Below are 26,280 nucleotides of genomic sequence, written 5' to 3'. Positions count from 1 at the left end.
TTCACTTTGGAAGTAAGAATAGAAAGGCAGATTATTATCTGAATGGTGTCAAGTTAGGAAGAGGGGATGTTCAACGAGATCTGGGTGTCCTAGTGCATCAGTCACTAAAAGGAAGCATGCAGGTACAGCAGGCAGTGAAGAAAGCCAATGGAATGTTGGCCTTCATAACAAGAGGAGTTGAGTATAGGAGCAAAGAGGTCCTTCTACAGTTGTACCGGGCCCTGGTGAGACCGCACCTGGAGTACTGTGTGCAGTTTTGGTCTCCAAATTTGAGGAAGGATATTCTTGCTATTGAGGGCGTGCAGCGTAGGTTCACTAGGTTAATTCCCGGAATGGCGGGACTGTCGTATGTTGAAAGGCTGGAGCAATTAGGCTTGTATACACTGGAATTTAGAAGGATGAGGGGGGATCTTATTGAAACATATAAGATAATTAGGGGATTGGACACATTAGAGGCGGGAAACATGTTCCCAATGTTGGGGGAGTCCAGAACAAGGGGCCACAGTTTAAGAATAAGGGGTAGGCCATTTAGAATGGAGATGAGGAAGAACTTTTTCAGTCAGAGAGTGGTGAAGGTGTGGTATTCTCTGCCTCAGAAGGCAGTGGAGGCCAGTTTGTTGGATGCTTTCAAGAGAGAGCTGGATAGAGCTCAAGGATAGCGGAGTGAGGGGGTATGGGGAGAAGGCAGGAACGGAGTACTGATTGGGAGTGATCAGCCATGATCGCATTGAATGGCGGTGCTGGCTCGAAGGGCTGAATGGCCTACTCCTGCACCTATTGTCTATTGTTTATTGAAAGGGGTCTGTGGTCCTTGGCCAGGAAAAACAAAGTTTGCATGCACAAACCAAGTATGAAAGTAGGAAAATGTTAATGCAATTTTACAAGACACAGGTGATTTCCATCTGAAGTATAGCACGCGATACTTGTGTCCATGTTTAAGGAACGGTGTGTTTACACTGGCAGCAGCGCAGGTGGTTTACTGGGATTAAGAGGTTGATATACGAGGAAAGGTTGAACAAGTTGAGTCTACTTGTTCGACTATAACGGCAGCGGCTTGCTAGCAGTCTGTTCGTCTTTTTTTCTTTTTATTTTTGTTGTGTGTCGGTGTTGGGATGGTTTTTATATATTTTTTTGGTTGTGTACGTGTGGGAGGGGGTGGTGGTGTGGGTGGGTGGGTGGGGGAAACTTTTCTCTTCCTCACGGCGCGGGGTGCGGCTCGGCTGCGGGGCCTAACATCGCCCGGTGCGGCTTGGCCGCTGGACTTTACATCGCTCGGTGCGGCTTGGCCGCGGGGCTTTACATCGCCCGGTGCGGCTTGGCCACGGGACTTAACAGTGCCCGGTGCGGCTCGGCCGCTGGACTTTACATCGCTGGTGCGGCTCGGCTGCGGGACTTTACATCGCCCGGTGCGGCTCGACCACGGGACTTTACATCGCCCGGTGCGGCTCGGCTGCGGGACTTTACATCGCCCGGTGCGGCTCGGCTGCGGGGCTTAACATCGCCCGGTGCAGCTCGGCTGCGGGACTTTTCATCACTGGTGCGGCTCGGCTGCGGGACTTAACATCGCCCGGTGCGGCTCGACCACGGGACTTTACATCGCCCGGTGCGGCTCGGCCGCGGGACTTTACATCGCTGGTGCGGCTCGACCACGGGGCTTTGCATCGCCCGGTGCGGCTCGGCCACGGGACTTAGCTGCGCAAGGCTTGGTCGCGGGCCTTTCATCGCCCGGTTCGGCCGCGAGACGTTTCAGCGCCCGGTGCGGGGACTGTGCGGGTCGGTTGGGGACGAGCTGTCTGTCCGTGGGCGTGGGGAGGAGAGTGGAAGTTTTGTTGCCTCCATCACAGTGAGGGGGTGTTTGGAGTCACTGATGGACGTTTGTGTTGGGGTTATGTGTCTTGTGTTCTTTTTTTTCTATGGCTGCTGTGTAGTTTCGTTCGGTACTTCGGTGCCGAACGACAAATAAAGCTCTGTTATACCTGTTAAGAGAGAAGAACTTACTGAAGCGAGTGAGATTCTGATGGAATGTAGATGCTGAGGGAAATGTTTCTCTGAATGAGACTATCTAGAACTAAGGGCTTTAGTTTGAGTATAAGTGGTTGCTCATTTTAATCAGATCAGAAAAATAATCTTTTAGAGAGTTGTGAATCTCAGAGTCTTGAGAGGCAGCATCTTTAAATATATTCGAGATATAAATTGAGGGCTTTGGGAAAAGGGTAGGTGAATGGGACTTATTCGACTCTTCTTTGAGCTGGAACAGACTCAATGGGTCTAATGACCACCTCTTGTCACGACAATTCTATGATTCAGATCGAGATGATTAAAATCTGAAGGAAGAGAGAATGGGTGACGTTTCGGGTCGAGTCCCTTCTTCAGACTGAAGAAGGGTCTCGACCCGAAACGTCACACATTTATTCTCTCCTGAGATGCTGCCTGACCTGCTGAGTTACTCCAGCATTTTGTGAAATAAATAACTTCGATTTGTACCAGCATCTGCAGTTATTTTCTTACAAAATCTGAAGGAATGTAATTTCATGCTGGTAAAAGTTAATTTTCTGCGTCAGAGGGGTTGTTTGACATTAATTAAAGCACCAAAGTTTCCACGAGACAAATGAATATCCTTTTTTTCTGACATGTTCAGTAGGTTTCCACCGTATAATTATCATAAACTTCATGACTTTCGATGTATTTCTCTGGTACGTTTCTGGAGAGAGACGGCAGAAGCAATAAGTTAACGTACTGTGCTTCTCATTTTCTACTTTGAGCCTATGGATGATGGAAGTTTCTCTTTAATCTACACTTTAATGATGACCATCATTGATAGTTATGCGATAATATTTTGATCAAAATCTTTACGGCTTTATGCTTGTGCTTGTGCATTAATAGCATGAAAATAGTCCCTTCGGCCAAACTTGTCCATGTTCAACAAAATGTCCCATCAAATCTACCATTTACCCAATCATGGCCAAATGTTTTTTAAATGGTGAATTGTACCTGCCTCTGGGAGCTTGTTTCTTATATCCAACACTATGTGTGAAAAGGTTGACCCTTGGGTATCTATCAAATCTTTCCTCTCATCTCAAACCTATCCTCTTCGGGTCTTGATTTCCCCTACCCTAGGTAATTGCTCTGCATTTATTTATTTCCTTCATGATATTATACACCTCTGTAAAATCACCCCTCAGCCTCCTGCGCTCCAAGGAATAAATGCCAAACATGGTAATACCAGATATTGGCTGGCTGTTGAAAAGAACTTGGAATTTGAAAAATGTGGACAAAGCAGATTTTTTTGTAATTAAACTTGAACATTTTCTTTGCACGTTAACGCTCTGTTCCTTCTGGTTTTCTGTTAAAAAAAATTGGAAGTGGCAACTTTTATAGCAACCTGAAGTATTAATCATTATAAATCAGAAACATTTAAAGGAACTTTTTTTTATTTATGTGTCATCCTCATAGTTTTTGCTTTATTTAAAACTTTAGTCTTTATGTGATTTAAAGATGATAATCAAAACCATGTAAAACTGCCATGTAATTTGTAAAAGTTAATTAATTTATTTCACCTTTCAGATTGTGACCTAAGTATTTTTGCAGCAATAGCAAGTGTGAATATGAGGAAGAAACCAATTGCTAATGGTCACATAAGCTATTTTGCCAATGCAATTTTTTAAATTCTATACTCCTTCCGTTTGTATTGTATTCCAATGCAAAGATAAAATTATTTATTTATTGGGGAGCTCTGGATTGATGTTAGGCTAAATTTTCACTATTTACCATAAGTGGCAAACGTTATCACTTGGGTATGTTCACGCGTGATGAAAGGCTTATGTGTTGTACAAAGTAAGATGAAAGATTAAATTGTCTGTTTATTTTCTTGAAGCTTTGTACAATTGGTTGGCACCTGTTTTCCTTGAATGGTTGTGAATTCTTTATCTGGAACTCAATCAGGTCATCATGAGAAAACCAAAGTAAAAATTTAATGGTGTTGGTTCAAGGTAATGTGAGACAATGTATTGGCAGTGAACCTTGCTTTTAGTTAGTACTTAAGACAATGATACAGAGTACAACCAATTTATAAGGAATATCTATTGCTGTGCTTTATTTGAATTCATTTGAGCATTTGATTGAAGGGAATTAGGAAAACTTCAAGAATTAAAATGAACTTTAAATTCTGACAAGTATTTTACACTGTTTGGTTAGAAAATGTTACTCTGAATTTGAGCATTTATTAGACTTAAGTCCAGTAAAAGCTCTAATGATCCTTCCTTGCAGATAATCAGTGTGAAATATTTCCAGTGAAGTACACATTTTACAAAAAAACAATATGAATTAACAAAGTGTGCTGGTATTGCTTCATTTGGATAAGATGTTAAATCAAGCTCCTGTTTTTTTCTAATTGATTCAGGATAATATTAAATAATCCATTCTAATAATTAATGATGATGAGGAAATCCACCCAATATTTTCCTCCTCCAACCAGCATTTCTGAAAAATACATCATTTAACAAGGTAGTCAAAATGAGCACCCTATTTGTTTTTGTAACAATTGATGCATTTCAAAGAACTTTATGCTTATGATTTATTCAGAGATATTTATGACATTTTAGAGAGTAGTTTAAAAGAACATCTTTATGGAGGATTGAAAGAGGTAAAGAGACTTTGAAGTTTGGAAAGGAATTGCCTAGATAAGCTGAAGCACAAGTTGCTAATGGTGGAGGAATGCAAAGGTTGAAGAAGCTGAAACTGTGTGGTTGCAGGAATAGAAGCCAAATTTAAAACTATAGAAACGGCTTTATAATGTTTTAATACATTAAGATGGAACTATTTTTATAGACTTTTAAATACTTTTTAAGGACATGTTTTAAGCTGTTTGTATCTCTTAATTAATTGAGAAGGCTCAGATTTGATTGCAGAGATTGCGTTCAGTAGTGATCAATGTACACCTGTGTCAACAAATAGGTTTAAATTGTAAATTAGGGAATAGTTCAAGGTAGTTGTGCAGTTGTTATTCTGCTTGTAGCATTACGTAGATACTTGGATAATGCTGATAACCACGGATGTGGACAAATGCTCAAAAGGAAATTGCTGCTGTTATTGTTTATATGAAGCTTAATAGTGCATAATTATCAAGAGGTAAGTAAATTCATGGCAAAGGGTGTTCATTTCCATTTTCCAGTTTCAGGTTCATTTTGGTAACGTGAATTGTTACATCCTGTGACTAATGAGTATATTTTGCTAAATTCTACCTTCTTGAATTTTTGATAGCATGCATTACTTAGAATTATTGGAAAATGAAAATTAGCATTGAATGAATTCTTCCAAAAAAGTAAAATATGGCACATGACATCTAAATGTTCCATAATTTGATTTTTTTTCCTATAGGAGACGTTTTTAGTGTCTTCTCTAAACAGTTCTGGCATAGCTGTCATTGAGAAGCATTGGGTACCAACCACCTCAAGCTGTACAATTCATTCACACCTTCCTCCCCCTTGCTGCTCCCCATCTTTCTTGCATGCTGATCCCCATTGCCCTCCCCTCACTTTTTGCCTCTCTCTTTCTCCATCGTGAAGTCCTCTGAAAATCTGTTTATTTGTGCATATCAACTCCAGCTTCCGAGAGAGCCTGCAGATGACTCACTGGAGTGAATTGAATCTCAAACATGCTTCCTGAATCTCCCTCCTTTTGCCTCTCTATCATTTTGTAAGATTGCTTCATTTTCTACGGTTCTAGAAAACAAAACCTACAACTCGTGTCTTAACATTGCATTAATTCTGTGATATACAGTATGCTTTCTAAACAAAATCATAAATTTCCCCTCTGAATTTTAAAACTTTGTCCAATGCTTTTGATATCATTTGATGGTAGAAATGAGGAAAAAATGTCTGTACATCTGTGTGAGTGGGGATTGTTTGAAGATGGAAAAAGCTGATCATACTAACTGGCACATGAACAAGCAAGTTGTTGTGCAATTAAGAAACTAGAGGTGGATCAATACACATAAACTGCGATTCCCCCCCCCCCCCACCAGCAGCCCCATTTAAGATGTTATGTTAACATATTTTTAAATGGGAATAGACAGCAGATTGGGCCACACAGAGAGCCTAGCAATTAATATTTGGTGTTAAAGGCCTTTGTTTAGGTGTTTGTTTTGATTGTTAGGATTTCCATTTACTTAATAAAAAACAATTATGGGAAATTAGACAAAAGTCGCACAGTTTCCTGGTAAAATAGTAGCTATTGGATGTCATGCAGTGTAATAAAATTAATATTGGAAGTGCTTAATCTCCAATTCATGAGACCTTGGTACTGTACTATTGATATGTTCCAATGAAATGTATACATCACATACCAGATTTAGGATAAGTCTTGTTTTCAAACTGACTTTCAGTAATTCTAATGCACTGTAGTTTCATTGCACTCAATGTGTTAGAAAGAGCGTTTCAGGAATTCTTTACCTTTTATTTGGCAAAATACATTAATTAGACAAAAGATATTGGTGTGACATTTGATAAAAACTAGTATAGTGCATTTCCTAAAAACATGGAAATTAAATCAAGGATGCCAAATACTGACATTAAAAAATAATACACAATTTATTGTTTGCTTGGTCAACATAAAAAATCGTAAGGAATGTTACCCTTTTTCAACTTCCAGAATGTAAATCATCTGGTCATTACATTACTGTATTCTATTTATCTGATGAGTCCAGCAGCAAACTGAATAGTCGGATGCAGTGATATCTGACATCCAGCTTGTCCTGGAATTGCTAGTTGTCAGTTCAGTTCAGTTCAGTGGCCTTGTACAAGACAGAGTTATGCTTGTGACCGAAAGTAGACAGGTGAGAGTTTACTGCCAACGATTATGTTTTGTGATGGAGAGCATCCCTACTAGTTTATACCCTTTGATTGAGATTAGGTGAGTTTTACTAGATTTAATTCTTAGCAATCAGTTAAATGTTGCACATTGTTTAAAAATATCATCTTTTTGATACATCAAACCCAATTAGCTTGGCATTGCATTCTTGAACTTTTTTTCTTGTTAATTATATTGCTTACAATGTTCTGTGTTTACATATTCTGTGCTGCTGCAAGTAAGAATTTCATTATTTTATCTGGGACATATGACAATAAAACACTCTTGACTTGACTTGAATAGATGATTTAATTATCTAATCAGGCCTGATCACAGCACTGTTTATGTAGTTAAAAAGCTCAAATCATTTCCAGCTGTACTAAACTTCTATAATTTTCTATTAATGAGACTATTGTTATGCAACTCAGAAGAAAATGTCATATTGTTGCGTCTTTTATGTGGGTTTTGAAGCACGAGCGTTCTTTTGCTTTTGCCTATTCGGGTCCATTTATTTAGGAAATACTATAATTAAAATGGATATGATAAGCTGACGTAATTTTACATGCTAGGGACTTAACATCATTCTGTGTTGCTCCTCCTGTATGAGAAATGCTAGTAGCCAAACATATAAGACCAACATTTTAATTTTGTATTTTTCAGAATACAATAGAAGAAACCGATTTTGAAGATGTAGAACTGTATGTTTCTTCCCAGGAACAAAGATTTAGACTGTTTACGTCATTGGAATATGATGGGCAACTTTTCATGACCCCACAGGACTTTATTGAATCTGTCACATCAGATGAACCAAGAGGCAAGTATGATTGTGCTGTCAAATTGATTTCATACATACATTTTTTTTAATGGAAAAGAACCAGCTACTTTGCTGGACTTTAGATGTAGATTTTAGAGAAACGTGAACATAATGAAACATTGATAAAGGGTACATAATTTATCCTAAGGCATATTGACTGGGGGGAAATATGGGTCTAGGGCTGAAGGTTTATTGCAGGGTTTGGAAAAATGATAAAATGTAAATTAAAGTTCTAATTTTCATTTCTAGCACAGCAATGCTGGATCCAGTTTTTGGAGATGGAAGTGTAGCATAAAGTGGACGATTTTAATGCAAGAACATCTGCTTAAAATGGTCAGATCTGTCTTTAAACACAGATCTATACTACAGAAAAATCAAAAGGTCAAAATTATCCATCTAGAACATTCAGCTGATTTCAGTGATTTGAAGAGAGATCTTATTCAGGTTGACTAGAGACATTGTCTAAGAAAGCAGTGAATGAGCAATGTCATGCCCTGAAGGTAAGTTTACTTTCGATATGAATAAGCAGATTCCCTGTGAGGAGAAATTAAGAGGCATCCAAAGCTGGTACTCCCAGGATAATGAACAAAATCAAGGTTTAATTAAAATAGGAAAAAAAGTTTTAGAACAAATATCAGGAATAGAACACACAAGGAAAATCAACTCGTATATAGAGAGTATATTAATCCGCCGTCATGGTCTCAACTTCCACTGCTTCGCCGATGATATCCAGCTCCTCATCTCCACCAAATCAATCTCCTCCACCACACACTCTACACTGACAAACTGCATTACTGAAATAAAATCTTGGCTTCAATCAAACTTCCTCAAACTCAATTGCAACAAATCTGAAATCATCATCATTGGTCCAAAAATGCTCACCAAATCCACCCAAAACTTCATCCTCAACATTGATGGTCTCCCAGTATCCACCTCACCTCACATCCGGAATCTTGGAATCATCCTTGATCAAACCCTCTCCTTCGACAAACACATCAAACACATCACAAAGACAGCCTTCTTCCACCTCAAAAACATTGCCCGTCTCCGTCCATCCCTCTCCTCCACAGCTGCAGAAACCCTCATCCACGCCTTCATCACCTCCCGTCTGGACTACTGCAACAGCCTCCTCTATGGCGCACCCTCAAAAATCATCAATAAACTTCAATACATTCAAAACTCCGCTGCCCGTCTACTCACACACACCTCGATCCGTGACCATATCACCCCCGTCCTTTATAAACTCCACTGGCTCCCCATCCCCCAGAGAATCCAGTACAAAATCCTCCTCATAACCTACAAAGCCCTCCATAACCTGGCCCCATCCTACCTGACCGACCTCCTCCACAGGCACACTCCCACCTGCACCCTCCGCTCTGCCGCTGCCAATCTCCTATCCCCCCACATCCGGACTAAACTCAGATCCTGGGGGACAGGGCTTTCTCCATCGCTGCTCCCACCCTATGGAACTCACTACCCCAAACCGTTAGAGACTCCCCCACACTCACCACATTCAAAACATCGCTGAAGTCTCACCTGTTCAGCACTGCCTTCAACCACTGAAGGTCACCTCACCTACTGTCTCCTTTCTCTGTTCATTTATTTATTTACTTATTTATCTATTTATTAATTTCCCTATGTTCTCAAAATCTCTGTAAAGCGTCTTTGAGTATTTGAAAAGCGCTATATAAATAAAATGTATTATTATTATTATTATTATATGAGAAATTGGAAGAAGGTTACATGAAAGATAAAGGGTTTGGTAATATCAAAAGAAACATACATTATTTGTAAATTTGGGAATTTATGGTGAAAAGAATGGTGACTAAACATAAATCCCATGAACGTAGAAAGCAGGGTATGATCTTTATCAAGAAACTGTGGAATAGCCTGGTTGGGTCTTTCAGAGTATTGAGGCTTATGACACCAGATATTGCCTATATTACATCCTCAGGCGGTCAGCAGTGCTCTCCATGAGTTTACAACTTGGGCTATTCAGCAACAGAATTTGGTCCAATATGGGGAAGCAAAAGGTGGTGTATGCCAAGGTGAGGATTAGGTTTTCCAACCACTACCAACTCCAAATTACTGCATTTGTGCATGGACTTTCATGTAAAATTTATTCTAGCTACAAATAACTTGGTTACACATTTCAACTATCAGCACTTCTTATGATCAGTAACTTTATGGAAGCTCAATCAAGGTAACTGTTTGCTTGTCAAAGTTACCATCCACAGTATACACCTGTTGTGTGGAAGATAGAAAGTTTAGTTTAGTTTATTGTCACATGTACCGAGGTACAGCGAAAAGCATTTGTTGTGTGCTATCCAGTCAACTGAAGGACAATCGAGCCATTTACAGTGTATAGATACGTGATAAGGGAATAATGTTTAGTGCAAGATAAAGCCAGCAAAGTCCAATCAAGGAAAGTCCGAGGGTCAACAAAGAGGTAGATAGTAGTTCAGCACTGCTCCCTGATTGTGGCAGGATGATTCAGTTGCCTAATAACAGCTGGGAAGAAACTGTCCCTGAATCTGGAGGTGTGCGTCTTCACACTTCTATACCTTAGGTGTGGTCAGTTAACAGCCAAAATATTTGGTGTGACATTGGATGAAAGTTGAAATAAATTACATTGGAAGGGGAGGTTATGGAGAGTGGAAAATGTGGAACTAAATATAAATTAGTACTGCTGCCTCATAGTTCTCCCTGTGACCATGTGACTATTCGCACATCCCAAAGGCACGCTGGCTGCTTGACTGCTGTAAATTGCAACCTGGTATGCATAATATGCATCAGTGACAGCAGAATGAGGATGTGAGAGAGAGAATTTTTGGGGCCGAATTTCATTCACTTTATTAGTAAGTAGCAACCCTTTGGTACTGATTGAAAGGTTTGGACAGAGTAATAAAAATAAGTTAGTTCTGAGGCTACATTTGCCAGCCCAGATGTTTTTAAAATTCCCTTTATTATGAGGCCTCTTCTCATTGTTGCATACACCCTATGTCCAGAGGAATTCACTGCATGCTATTAGACACTAATCTCGCTTTGTTTAGGTTCTTGCAAGATCCCAACTCTGAAGATATGATGCAAGTCTCATGAAATTTATGGCTTTATGTTCTAGTCATAATAAAACTCCAGATATGTACATAGCAAATCTAATTGTGTGAAGTACATTGATTATAGGCAATTATAGTCAATGGGAGCATTGTTGGTTTATTATCTTGCTCCATAAAGAAAACAATACTTTAGATATGGTACTAATGCTAATATTTGTGTAAACCTTTTTTATTTCAAGCTAATAACTTAAAATATAAATTTCAAATTTGCGATTTCCATTAAAATTAGTTGTAGTTTTAATTTTGTTTTTCACTGAGTTCTGTTGCAAAGTGTAAATGTTTTGACCAAGGTATATATGACCTAGATATATTTATAAGTAACTCATTTGACTGGATCATTTTCAATCCATTTAGATGCTGCATTAAAGAAATATCCAGACAGTTTTACTATTTGAGATCTGTTCTTTTTTATTTCTGAATAGTGCATTTTTAATGTATTTTGTGGTCGGTGTGGATTTTATAAAGGGATTCTAACAACTTTAATTCTGTTGTTTTTGTTCTAAATAGAATGGAATTATTCATTGATTTGAATTAAATAAAATGTATAACATGTATAAATTTAGAGTTTAAATAGAATTATCAATGAATCTAAATGAGCTAAATTAAGATAATTATGAGTTATATATGTTTAGAAATTGTAGTGCACCCAAAACAGCAAACTAATACAACATTCTGCAGGGGCCCTGTGCTGGTTTTTGGCAGCAATTTTCTGTTGCACACCAGATCATGCACACCTCACCTTTCAGAGGCCTTGCATTTCTGGGTGGACCAAGATTGCATATAGCTCAGATGTGGGGTCCCACCTCAAAGTTAACTTTCAATTTCCTTCTGCAGAATCTGCCTGACCAGTTGTATTCCTCCAACAGCTCTTTTTGGTCTAGATTCCAACATCTACAGTCTCTTGTGTTTTCATTTGACTTCTCTCACCTTTGTATCACTGAGTGACCGTTCGGTGCCCTGGTTAAACTAGCTCCTACAACATCCACAATTCCTCCGTCTCCACCTCATCTGCTCCCAAGATGAGGCTTTCCATTCTCGGACATCTGAGATGTCCTTTAGTAAATGTGGATTCCCCTGCTATCATAGATAAATCCCTCACCCACATCTCCTTTGTGTCCTGTAATTCCTCTTTGCCCACCCAGCCCCCAGACAAAACAAGGATAGATTTCCCCTAGTCCTCACCTTTCGCCCCACCAGCCTCCACATACAACACATCATCCCATGACATTTCCGACACCCCCAACGTGATCCGACCACCAGTCACGCCTTCCCATCTTCACCCCTTTTCCCCTTCTGCAGGGACCGCTCCCTTCGTAACCGATTGGTTCACTCATCTCATCCCACCCAAACCACGCCTGCCCCAGATACTTTTTCCAACAACTGCAGGAGATGTAACACCTGTTCCTTTATCTCCTCCCAGGCCTCCATCTAGGGACCCCAGCAATCTTTTTGGGTGGGACGGGGGTTCACATGCACGTCTTCTAACCTCATCTACTGCAGCTGATGTCCCCAATGTGGCCTCCTGTAGATCAGCCAGACCAATGCAGACTCGGCAACCGTTTTGTCGAACACTTGCGCTTGCTCCTCCAAGGCCTGTTGGATCTCCTGGCTGCTAACCATTTTAACTCTCCTTCCCATTCCCATTCTAACTTGTCTGCCTTGGTCCTCCATTGCCAGAGTGAGTCTGCTGGCATTCTGGAGGAACAGCACTTTGGGTAGCTTACAACTCAACAGTACGAACATTTAATTCTCCAATTTTAAGAAAACACCACCCCATCTATTTCTCTCCCACACTCCCCCTTTACCCTCCATCCCTCCCTGTGTCCCACCTGGATTCTCACCTGTTTCTCCCAAACCCCCCTCTCCTTCGATCCACATTCCCTTCTCTGGCTTTACAATTTGCAACTTTCCAATCCTTCTGTCTCACTCCTTCGGTTTTAATTCCTGGCCTATGTTCCAACCATCTGCCTATCAAACCCCACCTTTGCCTGTGCCCACCAATTACTGTCCATGCTTTGTCCTGCGTCTTCTTTCTCCAATCTTACTTTCCTCCCACCCCCTCCCCTACAATCAGTCTTAAAGAACGGTCTTGACCCAAAACATCACCTTTCTATATTCTGCAGAGATGCTGCCTGACCTACTGAGTTACTCCAGCACTTTGTCCATTTTTCTACTAAAGAATCCTTCCTTACCTGTTTTACTGTCATGTATACTAATTGGGATTTTCACAAAACAGAACACCTGTTTTTCAAATGCATGAGTTTAAATTTGTGCAAAATTCTGCTTGTCGCCTTATTCGCAGCTCGTTTCATTTACATATAATCTCTATGCCTGTTAATCATGTGTTAGCTCCTGATCTACATTGACTTCAGGTAGTCAGGTAGTGCTTCAATTTTAATATTATTTTCCTTGTTTTCAAATCTCTCTATGGCCTCGATCGACTCTCTGACTCTGGTCTCGCTTCATAGCAATAGAGAGGTACAACAGGAAAATTAGTCCTTGCGCCACTGAGTGTGTCCTGACCCCCATTTATATTTATGCTTTGTTAATCCCTTTTCGTTCTCCCTACATTCTCGTCCCTTCACCCAAATTCTACCATTCACCTACAAACCGGGGAAAATTTACAGTGGCCAATTAACCTATCAACCCACACATCTTTAGGATGTAGTATCAAATGGAACAGCCGAACGAAACGCACAGCGAGAACATGCAAACTCCATGCAAACAACACCCGAGGTCAGGACTGAACATGGATTGAACTCCTCTTGTCCTCCCACTGTTGAAGATGCCAGCACCACCAATACACCCCCCCCTCCAACCCTATCCCGAATCCTGGTCATTGGTGTAGGTTTGATTGCAGATGTGAAATATTTTTGCTGACCAATTAGTGTCGTTCTTTTACAGGGAACATTTTAATTTCTATTTGTAGGATTTTCCAGACTTTTCAATGCTTATCTTTAACTGCTGTCTCACTGACCAGTAAAAACAATCTATCACAACGCATGTTACAATTCAATGTAATTACAATCATATATTAGCACACTTTTTTGAGCTCAAATGTAAAAACCTATTAATAGCCATTGATATTATTTTCCAAGTTTAATATGCAGATACTGGTATAATCTTTATAGTTAACACAAGTTAAGAAACGATTCTTGTTTTTGCAGGGTTGAAGTCTCGGAGATCACTCTCAAGGCAGGTGAGTGATTTTCAGACAATGGGACCAATCTTCACTTCTGGTTGAACCTGTAAGCTGGCCATCAAACCAAGTTCTCACACCATAACAAACAACCTTTCCTTACTATGGCTATAAATGACTACCAAGTTATTTTTTTCTAATACCTTTATCTACATCAAATATGACACTCTGCAGATTCCAAACACAAAAACAGTAACAGATCTTGAATTTTGATCAAAATTACAAAGAGCTTTGAGTGTCTTATTTTTACAGGAAATTTAACTAATTTGTGTTTAGTTGCCTATATGATATAACAAAATAAAATAATAGTAAGAGTAGAAATAAAGACACAATACACAAAATGACACAAAGTGCTGGAGTAACTTCAGTCCGAAGAAGGGTCTCAACTCGAAACATCAACTATCTATGTTCTCCAAAGATGCTGCCAAACCTGCTGAGTTACTCTAGCACTTTGTCCTTTCGTAAAATAAAAGTAAATTTGTCAAAAAATAAGAAAGAACAAAGTAAATTCAAAAATATTGAAGAATTTAAACCTTCAGTGCCTCTTCAGAAACTGCAGTTTTACTGTATAATTTTTTAATTGATTTAAAAATGAATTTAAAACTTGTAAATGGTGGAGATCATTGCATAGTCACAGAAGTCAAATACAGAATATTTCATCATCTTGCTGACAATGTTAAATATTATGTTGTCTATAGGTTAGAAGTAAAATATTTTTTCCAAAATAAATTCACCAAGTAAACAAGATTTCTGTTGATCCTGAAGGGGTGCTGGCATGATAGATGGGGACGATGTTTCCTCTTGTGGGAGAATCTAAAATTAGAGGGCATTGTTTAAGAAAAGTTCAGCTCTAAATACGGATACGGTGATTTTCTTTTTCTTTCAGAATGTCACGAGTCCTTGGAACTCTTCCTAAAAGGGAGGTGCAAACTGAGTTTTTCAATATTTTTTATACCACAGTCAGGTTGATTCCCGAAAAACAATGAGGTGAAAGACTAATGAGGGTAGGCAAGAATGTTTAGTCAAAGCCAAAATCTGATTTGCTGTTATCTTATTAAATAGTTACTGTTATCTTATTTGGAACTTATAAGGGGCTGAATGGTCTATACCTGCTCCAATTCAAATGTTTGTATATTAATAAACTACTTAAATCCTTTATACTATCCTAACAAGTGTGGTTGATATATTTTGGGACGTCAAATAGGCGTATGCAGCGCATATGCAATAAATAGCAGGGCATTAAAGAATGTTGATAAACAGGGACTTTGGGATTCATGTCCTTACTTCCCTGAAAGAAGCAATGCAGGTAGATAGGGTGATGAAGAAGATAAATGGCATGCTTGCCAAGGCATGGCATGGCTGGTCAACTGCACTTGGAGTATTGTGTGAAGTTTTGGTTGTATAACCATGAGAAGGATATGGTAACATTGGAGAGAGTGCAGGGGGGATTCACCAGGATGTTGCCTTGGTCTGAGGATTTTAGTTATGGGAGAAAGATCGGATAGGCCTGACTTGTTGTCCCTGGAGTGAAAGAGACTGAGCAGTGAGCTGATAGAGGTACATAAAATAATAAGAAGCATAAACAGGGCAGATACTCAGACTCTTTTCCCCATGATAAGGGTATTGAAGCAAGTGGCATATGTCTAAGAAGAGCAGGAGTTTCAAAGGGGATTTGAGGGGAATTTTCTTTTACACACAGAGAGTGGTCGATATCTGAATATTGTTGCCAGGGAAGGTTGTGGAATCAGATACACACATTTAAGAGACACTTAGCAAGCACTTAGAAAGGCAAGGCAGAGAAAGACATGAGGTTATGTAGGCAAATGGAAGTCGTGTAGCTAGGACAAAAGGTCACCGTGGATATGGTGGGCTAAAAGGCTTCAATGACTCTGTGCACATCCACGTTTAGTGTTGTCCAAGATTGATATTATCAAAATTACCACAGAAATTCAAGTTAATTACACTCAGCAACTTCAAAAGGTATCCTGCAGTTATTTTGCTATTAATGCAAAAGCTAGCGAATTGAATAAATTATTTTAAATGTATCAGTTTCATGTACATATTTGGCCTCTCGTTCATTTGTCCCAATGCTTTAATCACCTTCAATTTCATTTTTCTATTCTCTTTCGGTTTACCTCCCATTCATCAGCCATTGTAAACCTCAGCTCATTCCATGTTTAAGGTGGTAGTGTATAATTCTAATGGATGTGTGTGAAATCCTGCTTGTTCCCATCTCTGTAATCTACCACCAGCATTCCACAGCACTTAACACCTTCAATCTTGTCTTCCACTCCCCACTATTGATGGCCTTGCGACCTAAACCTCAATTTTATAATCTCCTTATTTAATTCCTATTTGTCATTCTCCTCTACCTTTAAGACACTTCTTAAATCTGAAATTAAATGATAAATGCTGGAAATGTTCAACAGGTCAGGCTGCATCTACAAAAAGAGAAACCGTTAGCACTGTTGTGTACCTGTCGTCAGACCTATAATCATAAAACCCAATTGTTGAATTTGGATCAGAAAATTGTTGTGTAGTAATGCAATTGGCATCTTTGCAAAAATATCCTAGAAACTATTTGGGAATGCAATTGTCTTAAAGAAATTTTTGAAGAAGTTTCTTACTTCACAAAATATGTTATTTCCAAATGTAACTTGCAGGATTTAGAAAATATGCTTACTGAAACTCCGCCAGTATGGAAGGGATCTTCAAGACTCTTTAGAACTTTGCGTGATAAAGGTCAGTAAAATTTACTTGATGACTTTTTATCACTTTGTTATTCATTGTAAATTCATATCTGTGGTGACTAGTGACCCATGATAACAACCTAAGATGCTTATGACCTAAAAATGCAAAAATTGCAGATTCTGGAAATCTGAAATAAAAATACAAAATGCTGGAACTACTGCTCTTGAAGGGTCATTGATATGAAATATTAACTGATTTCTCTCTGCAAATACTGTCTGGCTGGCTGAGTATTTCTGGAATGTTATACTTTATTTACATTTATGGTCAACAATGGTTGATTTACACTACTATTTGGTTAGTACAAGTTTTATTATGATTTTATTAAAGTTCACGGCATTTAAATTGAACTCTACTTATATTATCAACATTAGACGGGCAGCGCAGCAATAGAGTTGCTGCCTTAACAGTGCCAGAGACCCGGGTTTCTTTCCCTCCTACGGGTGCTGTCTATATGGAGTATGTACATTCTCCCCATGACCTGCAATGGTTTTCACCGAGTTCTTCAGTTTCCTCCACACTCTAAAGATGCACAGGATTGTAGATTAATTGGCTTGGTATAAATGTAAATTGTCCCTAGTGTGTGTAGGATAGTGTTAATGTGCAGGAATTGCTGTTCGGTGTGGACTCAGTGGGGCGAAGGACCTATTTCCGCACTAGTTTTAAACTAAAAACTAAACTAAACTAAACTTCAGGTAGTCTGAAGAAGGGTCTCAACCCGAAACATCACCCATTCCTTCTCTCCCAAGATGCTGCCTGACCTGCTGAGTTACTCCAGCATTTTGTGAATAAATACCTTCGGTTTGTACCAGCATCTGCAGTTATTTTCTTCAACTAAGAAGCGGTGATAGGAGCTATGAGCGAAGATTTTTTTAAAGGAAAGACTTGCATTGTGAGACATCTTTCTCTTACACTCGAGAAATTTAATATAGCTAGAATTCTTTATTTTCAGATTAAGAGTTGGGAGAATTTTTTTGCCATGTTTTAAGACAGCATTCCATCAAGCACAATATTAAACTCTGACAATTTTATAGTTGCTCACAACCTTAATTATGTCACATCAAAATATGATAGCATTTGTACTGCAACGCACTGCATCCTGTCCAATAAAGTCTTGGGTTTTTTTAAGAATATAAAAATAGTACAGCACAGGAACAGGTTCATTGGCTCGCTCATGATGTCTGTCGTGCATGATGCCATGTTAAATTAATCCCCTCTGCTTGCATATGATCCATCACCCTCCATTCAAAGCATATCCATGTGCCTATATAAACGCTTGTTAAACACTTCTATCATAGCTGAAATTTCCATCCCTAACTGCCGACTGCCTCTCATAATTTTTTCAAATTTCAGTCAATTCTCTCCACAGCCTCTGATGCTCTAGAGAAAACAATTCGATGAAGTCAAGCATACCATACGCCACCTTTATCATTATCTTTTTGCATTACTACTTTCAAGTAGCTATGGATTGATTCAGACCTCAAGATCCCCCTGTATATCAATGCTGTTAAGGGTCCTTACATTAACTGTTATACTTTCCCTTTATACTTGACCTCCCAAAGTGCAGCACCTTGCACTTACTTGGATTAAACTCTATCTGTCATTTCCCCACCTATGTCTGTAACTGACCTATATCCAGCTGTATCATTTGACAGCCTTCTTTACTGCTAATGCTCTAATGCTCCAGCAAACCAACCCATCAACATTTTTGTCCTCTGTCTTTTATATGTATCACAAACAGCCGGTCCTTGCACAGACAACTGCAGAACATCACTGGTCACAGATCTCCCGCTAGAATAATACCCTTCCACCACTATTCTCTGTCTTCTACAGGGAAAACCAGTTCTGATTGTAACCTACCTATGGATCCCATGCTTCTTGATCTCCTCTATTAGCCTACCACGAGGGACCTTGGCAAATGCCTTCCCAAAGCCTTGGACAAAGCAATGCTGATTGTCACTAATTAACCAATTCACTTACAAAAGCGAGTAAATTCTATCTATAAGAATCCTCTCCAAGAGTTTCCCTACCACTTATGTTAGGCTCACTAGCCTATAATTTCCAGGATTTATCCCTATTTCCATTTTTAAACAAAGGGACAATAATGTCTACTCCCCAGGCCTCTGGGACCTCGCCTGTGGTTAGAGAGGATACAAAGATCTTTGTCAAGCCCCTAGCAATCTCCTTTCTTGTCTCTCTCTTCAGATGTATCCACCTTAATAGCCGATCATATAAAAGTTATTTTGTACATTTGTTTCCTTAAGTCAAGAGTGTTTCATTGTCATATGTCCCAGATAAAACAATGAAATTCTTACTTGCAGCAGCACAGCAGAATATGTAAACATGGTACACTGTAAACAATATAATAAACGAGAGAGAGAAAAAAAAAGTATTATATGCAGTGGTTTAGTATATATTGGTAAAACCTGTTATGTAGGGAATTCCAGAATTCTTACTCAGTGCCAATGAAGGAACATTGGTATATTTCCACAACAGCAAAACATGTGACTTAAATATGGTAGTGTTCTCATGGATGTGCTCTTTATTTTTCAGATCTGTAGAAATTTAGAGAGATGAAGCATGAAATCAGGTCCTTTGGCCAAACTTTTGCACCCATTCCCTACACTCTAGGGGCAATTTACAGTGGCTAATTAACCTATGAATCCACACGTGTGGGGATGTGGGAGGAAACCGAAGCACCTGGTGGAAATCCATGTGGTCACAGGAAGAATGTGCAAACCTCCATACAGACAGCATCAGAGCTCAGGTTCGAACCCGGTTCTCTGGCACTGTAAGGCAACAGCTCTACCAGTTGTGCCACTATGGCACTATTTGGGAGGTACCATCAAAGATGCCTTGGTGTATACCAAAGAGACATTGTGGCAGTGATGGTAATTTTCTGTCATTCAAGTGAACACAAATCCAGAGCACTACAGCCACAATGCTTTTAAGGTCCATATCCTTTAGTAACCAGTCTGCTTAGTTATTTATTGGAAAAAGTAGGAATTGTGTTGAAGCCATTCAATGTAACTAAATCTTGGCGTCCCTGATGGAAATCTTAGTAGAAGAGAGATAATTCATCCCAGTCAGGACCTCCCATTAATGTTTACAAACTCATTAGCCTTTTGTACTCAATATGACTTCTACACGAATGAGACTAAATATGTCCATGGTGTCTTCTCTGCCTGACTGTTTCATTGTACTTCACTACTCAAAATTGGATGTTGCAGAACTCCACAATCTGGATCTATTCCTTTATGGAATAACTTAGTTCTACTATCAGTGAAGTCCTATGTTATAACTGTGCCAGGTTGGCATTCCAGTTTTTGTTGTATCTGGCACTCCGCCCACTATATTAGGTTCTTCATTAAACCACGATGGTCACTGGTGCCCAGGGCTTTTGGGTTTTCTGATTCCCAGGGCCTGGTTTAGCATTGAATATGAAGCTGGGTCCAATATGAAATAACTGCAGCCTCCACAGCGCTTCTGTTAATCACGTGCATTTACTTAAAGGTGATATAATTCCCAAACTAGCATTTTAAATCAAGTAAATAGTCCAGATGGAACAATAGATAAATTAGTTTAAAAATTTGGGCAAGATAAAAAACATAAAATAAAATGCCTACATATGAAGAAAATTGACTATAAAATATCTTTAATCATTATCGAAAGCCTTACCATTGCTCGAGACTAGTAACTAAATGATCAAAACCACAATTTCTATTGAAAAATAGCTTAACAGTCTGAAAATGTGACAATAATTTTTGAGAGGATTATAGATGTATTTTATCAACTTTTATGCAGTTAAATTATACTTTAAAGTAGCGTAACATGTTTTACATTTCTTTTAACTTTATGCTAATACAGTTACCCCCACAAAAGAATTTTGTTGTTTTACATTGGTAATTTGAAATTTTAAAACATTTGGAAACATTCATATTTCAAGTTTCATCGAAAATTTAGTAAAATAAATAACTCTGAAACAAGTGTGTTGTAATTTGTGGAACATTACCCATCAAAGTAATTGGAAAAAATGCTAAAATTACTTTGAATTTTCATACCTTTGTTGGTAGGAGTTTATACGATTTTAAAAACCTTAAATGTCCAAAATCTTGTTCATTGTTGATGGATAAAGCTGCCATTAGAGCTTTGAAGAATTAATTCCTACACAGTGAATACCTGTGATGTAGGTAGTTTTCCACACTCGGACCAAATAACTATGTTGGAACTGAAACTGAGCACCAGAACTAGGTTGAAACCTGTTAATCCTGGTGTTGAGTTTCAAACCAAAGCAAAGGCACTCACAAAGGTATTATGTTGGCTGTCAAACAAACCTCATCTTTAGATGGCCTTGTGAAGGCACTCGAGAATGCCTAAGTCTGTTTGAGGTCCCTCACTAGCAAGACAATTTTATGCTCTTAATTCTATTCACAGTGATCAGTATTAACTGTTAGAGTAGCATTGAGTTACAATGTATGTAAGAAAGCTTTTTGTGAGGTGTTGCTGTGGAATTTTTCTGTAAACAACATCTATTTAAACTTCTGGCTTGTCAGTGTCAATTATTTGGACAAGAATTTGATGGCCTTCACAAAGAAACACACCAATACTTTGTAATTCAGTAGGCATTAAGTATTTTCATTATATAAACATTGATTTATACCTGGAGGGAATATTGGCAAAGGCTAGTGCAATCATAAACATGCCTGGAGGAAAAATGTCTGGATTTGAATAAACAGATTCCTATATAAACATGCAAGACCATGTTTACTATGAATCTATCCTTTATCTCATCTATTTCAAGCTCACGCATAAATTTTGCGCACAATTTTAAGGTGTGTGTTGCATGCCATTTGATACCACTGTGCCAGCACTGCCTTTCACATGTATGCACAACACATTCCTACAAGACCTGGTATACAAATTTTCAGAAATGTGCAACCTCTATTAAGCAATGCAATTAGGTTTTATATTAAATTCCTTCCATTTTGTGAACAAAAATATAGTGCTGTCCAGAATTTATTAACTTAGACATGATTTTTTTGTGAATTTGTTCAGTAAATTGATAGTGTTTAATCAGTCTTGTATTTTATCCATCTACACCCCTCCCAACCCTTCCAAATTTGGCGGAAAGTTTTCGCTTTCTTATTTCATTTCCGCCATTCCATTTTTCGGTAATTGCAATTTGTCAATTCGGCTGCTAGAGGTCGCTAGGGGTTCCGTGAGAAATCCCCCCGCCCTGGAAGTCGCCCCAAAAATGTGGCAGCTAGGCTGGGCAAGGCAGCCAATCTCGACCTCATCGGGACTTTCATGGCTAATTTGTCAATTTGGCTGCTAGAGGTCGCTAGGGGTTCCGCGAGAAATCCCCTCGCCCTGGAAGTCTCCCCGAAAATGTGGCACTTAGGCTGGGCAAGGCAACCAATCTCGACCTTGTCGGGACTTCCATGGCCAATTTGTCAATTCGGTCGTTAGGGGTTCTGCGAGAAATCCCCCCCCGCCCTGGAAGTCTCCCCAAAAATGTGGCACCTAGGCTGGGCAAGGCAGCCAATCTCGACCTCATCGGGACATCCATGGCCGATTGGTGGGTTGAATTTGCACCCTGCGGCCGGGGCTCTGGAACTCCAGCCCAGCTGGAGCCAGCACATCTATCCCCATAGCCGACTTCCTTAACCAGCTGGATAAACCAGCAAAGCTCTGGAACCAAGAGTGCCAGAAAATCAGTGGTGGAACTGTAATGAGTAAATATTAAATTTAAGTGCAAGATTATATAACTATCAAATAATTAAGACGGGGTTAAAATATAAAACTCAGCAGAAAAGCCACTTACCGCCTTTTTGGGCTGATTATCAATTAATTATCAAATTTACTTCAACAAGTACTTCCGTATGCTTAGTCTAGTCGCATATATCAACTCTTTCTTCATAACTTAGTCTTACATTTTATGACCATTGTTCTTTTATTCAATACCAAGAGAAATGGAATGTGTAAGGAAAAAACAAAATAGAAAAAACAAAACAAAACAATTTTTTAGTGTTGCAGAAAGTATCTCTGTTCAATAACCTTCGATAAATAGCAGAATATACTCATGATAGGCCTGACATTGTACATGTAGTTCAAGAACTACAGACTGTTGGAAATAAGTCGTTTTACGCACATGAATGTAGCGCAACGCATATGCGCATTTGGCGTGCATACTTTTCTTTTGCTGAAAAGTTGCATTATGCGCCATATTATGAATTTTGATGTAAAATTCTGAATTTTGAACAAAATTATAAATTTGTAAAATCAAATGTTGGGAGGTCTGCATTTATATTAATGTAGCTTTTCACATGTTCTGTTCTACAGTATTTTTAAACTTGAGCAAAAACGTGTATTCCATACAGTTATTGTCAGTTAATCAGCCCATGTTTGAGTCATTGGGAAAATAGCTCACAATTTTTCATTATCATTACTATTTACCAAGTTGACGTTCAGCATGTCAGCTGTTTCAACCAAAAGCAGCTGTTCAATTAGTAATTTGTGGCCTATTGAGTTTCAATTGCATAATACACTCAAACACCTAAGTGATGCAAGATAAACTTTGCAGTATTATCTTTGTTCATTGGTTAATAAACAATGAGTTTTGTGATGAATAACACACCAGAACTTCCACAGATCTACTTTTGAGAATTATAGGCAGAAATAACATGCTTTTCTAAAGCAGTCAATGAAAATATTTGAAGGCACTTCGCAGGAATGTAATAAAACAAAAATTAATATCAAGCCAAAGAAGGAGACTTCAGAAAGTGTTCAAAAATTTAGTTCAGGAATGTTTTCAGAAATGCCTTCAAGGAGTGAGAAGATGAGAAATTTGGTGGTGGTGGGGGGGGGGAGGATTTTAGGAGTATTAACTCTAGACAGCAGCATGTTTGGCTTTTGGAGTGCATTGGAATTCTGAGTAAGTGGCAGTTTAAAAGTTGCGGATATTATTGTGGTGGACAAGGGTGTGGATAGTTCAAGAAATATGAAGCGTAGTACATCATTGTCATATTCAGAGCAAATGTTATATATGATGTTGATTCGGACTCCAGAAGGACTGTAAACCTCTTTCAAGATTTAAATGTTGAGTTGCAGGCAAATCGAACATGGGTTTTTCAGGCAACATGGGAATTTTGAAGAACAAAGAAAAGATGGAAGATAGACACAAAAAGCTGGAGTAACTCAGCGGGACAGGCAGCATCTCTGGAGAGAAGGAATAGATGACGTTTCGGAATGGAGACCCATCCGACTGGTTATGGATAAGGGAAACGAGAGATATAGATGGTGATGTGGAGAGATGAATAAAAGATATGCAAAAATGTTACGATGATAAAGGAACTTTTTATCATTGTTAATGATGATAAAGGAACTTTTTCCATTGTTAACTGTTTGTAGGGTGAAAATGAGACGCAAGTGTGACTTGAGAGGGGGAGGGATAGAGAGAGGGAATGCTGGGGCTATCTGAAGTGAGAGAAATCAAAAATCATACCACTGGACTCTAAGCTGCCCAAGCAAAATATGAGAAGCTGTTCCTCCAATTTGCATTTAGCCTCATTCTGACAATGGAGGAGACCTAGGACAGAAAGGTCTATGTAGGAATGGGAAGGAGAGTTAAAGTGTCCAGCAACCGGAAGATTGGGTAGGTTCAGGCGGGCTGAGCGAAGGCGAAGAAAAGATGGGGATGGGGTTGCATGAGGAGAGCACATAAGAATGGCTCTTCCATTTTTTAAATTGGATGCTGCATGCACCAAACATGGTCAGCATCAAACTTGTGGTTCCAGCATTTGGCTTCAATAAATTAGTCAGAATATTTTAACGTTATTCAAAATTATGTATTTGTAATCCATAATATTAGTTAATCAAAGATAGGCTTTCATGATTCTTGTATGGATATAAAAGGAAAGGGCTGATTGCATTTGTCCAAAAACACTTATTTTGTTTACTGTTTGTACTTGTAAGTGAATAATTTGAAGCTATCAATTATTGTCTCAACAGTGAAGAATCTCAGAGGGATCAAATACCGAGAGATAAATTTATTATCTTATTCTTTGAAAAAAACTGCTTATATAAACTTGTGCCATAATTATAACACACCAGACTTTGAAGGTGCTGCAGCATAAACAATAGCAAAATCTTACCTAGAAAAGAACAATTTATGAATTATTTTATGCTGTAGTTTAAATAATGTACATTTGTTGTGTGAAATTTGTTCCTCATGTCCAAAAATAGGTAAAATATGTTTCATTTCAAATTCTGTCCCATCCGTTTAATAAATTATTTTCTTGTTTGGGGGGATGAATAGGATCAGCTTTTATGAAAATAAATGAAAATGGATGTAAGGTTGTATCCTTCGGACAGATTTTCTGTAATAGTTCTGAATAAAATATAAATATTCCACTATGTTAGTAACTTTGTTAATGCCAGATGTTTTCCATCAATATTGATCTGAAACAAAATTAGACACAAATTTAACTTGCAATTTGTAAAGCAGTCAAATTTCTTGATTCATTCATAGGATGTGAGCTTACTAGTATGTAACTGAACTGAATGCTGGGACCTTTTCAGAGGGAATTGGAGTTAACAGGTTGCAAGTAGACCAGGCCGAGTTTTAAAAAAAAGGCAGATTTGTTTTTCTTTTGAATGTTAATTGCACCATTACTGACAATGAATCTTCAGATTTATTTATTTATTCCAGATTTACTTAATTATTTAAATTGAAATTCCCCGGCTCAAATTCATGACTCCATATGTACAAAACTCAGTTTACTAACCCATTAACTTATACACTGTGTAGGAAAATAACTGCAGATGCTGGTACAAATCGAAGGTATCACAAAAAGCTGGAGTAACTCAGCGGGTCAGGTAGCATCTCAGGAGAGAAGGAATGGGTGACGTTTCGGGTCGAGACCCTTCTGAAGATGTGCAAAAGATATTTGGCCATTTACCATAGAACAGTACAGCACAGGAATAGGCCCCTCTGCCCCACGATGTCTATGTTGAACATGATGCTACATTAAAATTAATCCCATCTACCTGCAGGTGATTCATCTCCTGCCACTCCCTGCATGTTCAGGTGCCTATCTAAAAGCCTCCTTAACGCAACTATCATATCTGCTTACACATCTGGGTAAGAATTCAGGTCACCTATGTCCTGTGAGCACAACTTCCAATAGGACAATCTTTTAGAAAATCTACAAATGATATGAGGAGTGAATGGAATCTTAAAAATAATATGCTGTTGGAGTATTTTATGATAATTTCATGTTACAGTATATCATCTATGATTAGCTCCCTACATTGGACTATTGGAATGTTCTGCAACTTCTCAGGACCTCGTTTACTTGCCTTGCTTCATTAATTCATTTCTGACATGAGTTTGGGGCAGGTTCGATATTCTGCATATTTTTTGGCTGGCAATTTCCTTTTATAATTATAGTAGTTATTTTTTGTGTTTTATGCCTCAATTGTTATATTTAAACAGTAACAATGCCACTAATGTAAAAAAATCTCCATTATCACAATTAATCAATGTGTACATTTTC

At 38.6% G+C, this 26,280-nt stretch overlaps 1 protein-coding gene across 8 annotated transcripts in view; it reads left to right on the top strand.

Annotated features, from left to right (window-relative positions):
* micu3a (mitochondrial calcium uptake 3a) overlaps positions 1 to 26,280 on the top strand; it is a 74,676-nt gene that overhangs the window by 5,344 nt on the left and 43,052 nt on the right. For all 8 annotated transcript variants that reach the window (XM_078397952.1, XM_078397945.1, XM_078397927.1 and 5 more), the window contains exons 2-4: positions 7,507 to 7,660; positions 13,944 to 13,975; positions 16,639 to 16,717. In XM_078397952.1, the coding sequence (XP_078254078.1) occupies positions 7,507 to 7,660; positions 13,944 to 13,975; positions 16,639 to 16,717 (265 nt within the window). The remainder of the gene's footprint in view (positions 1 to 7,506; positions 7,661 to 13,943; positions 13,976 to 16,638; positions 16,718 to 26,280) is intronic.

The sequence above is a fragment of the Rhinoraja longicauda genome, chromosome 1, assembly GCF_053455715.1.
Source record: "Rhinoraja longicauda isolate Sanriku21f chromosome 1, sRhiLon1.1, whole genome shotgun sequence".
NCBI lineage: Eukaryota > Metazoa > Chordata > Chondrichthyes > Rajiformes > Arhynchobatidae > Rhinoraja > Rhinoraja longicauda.
Note: the sequence above shows the minus strand (reverse complement) of the source record. Positions and strands in the feature narration are given on the sequence as shown.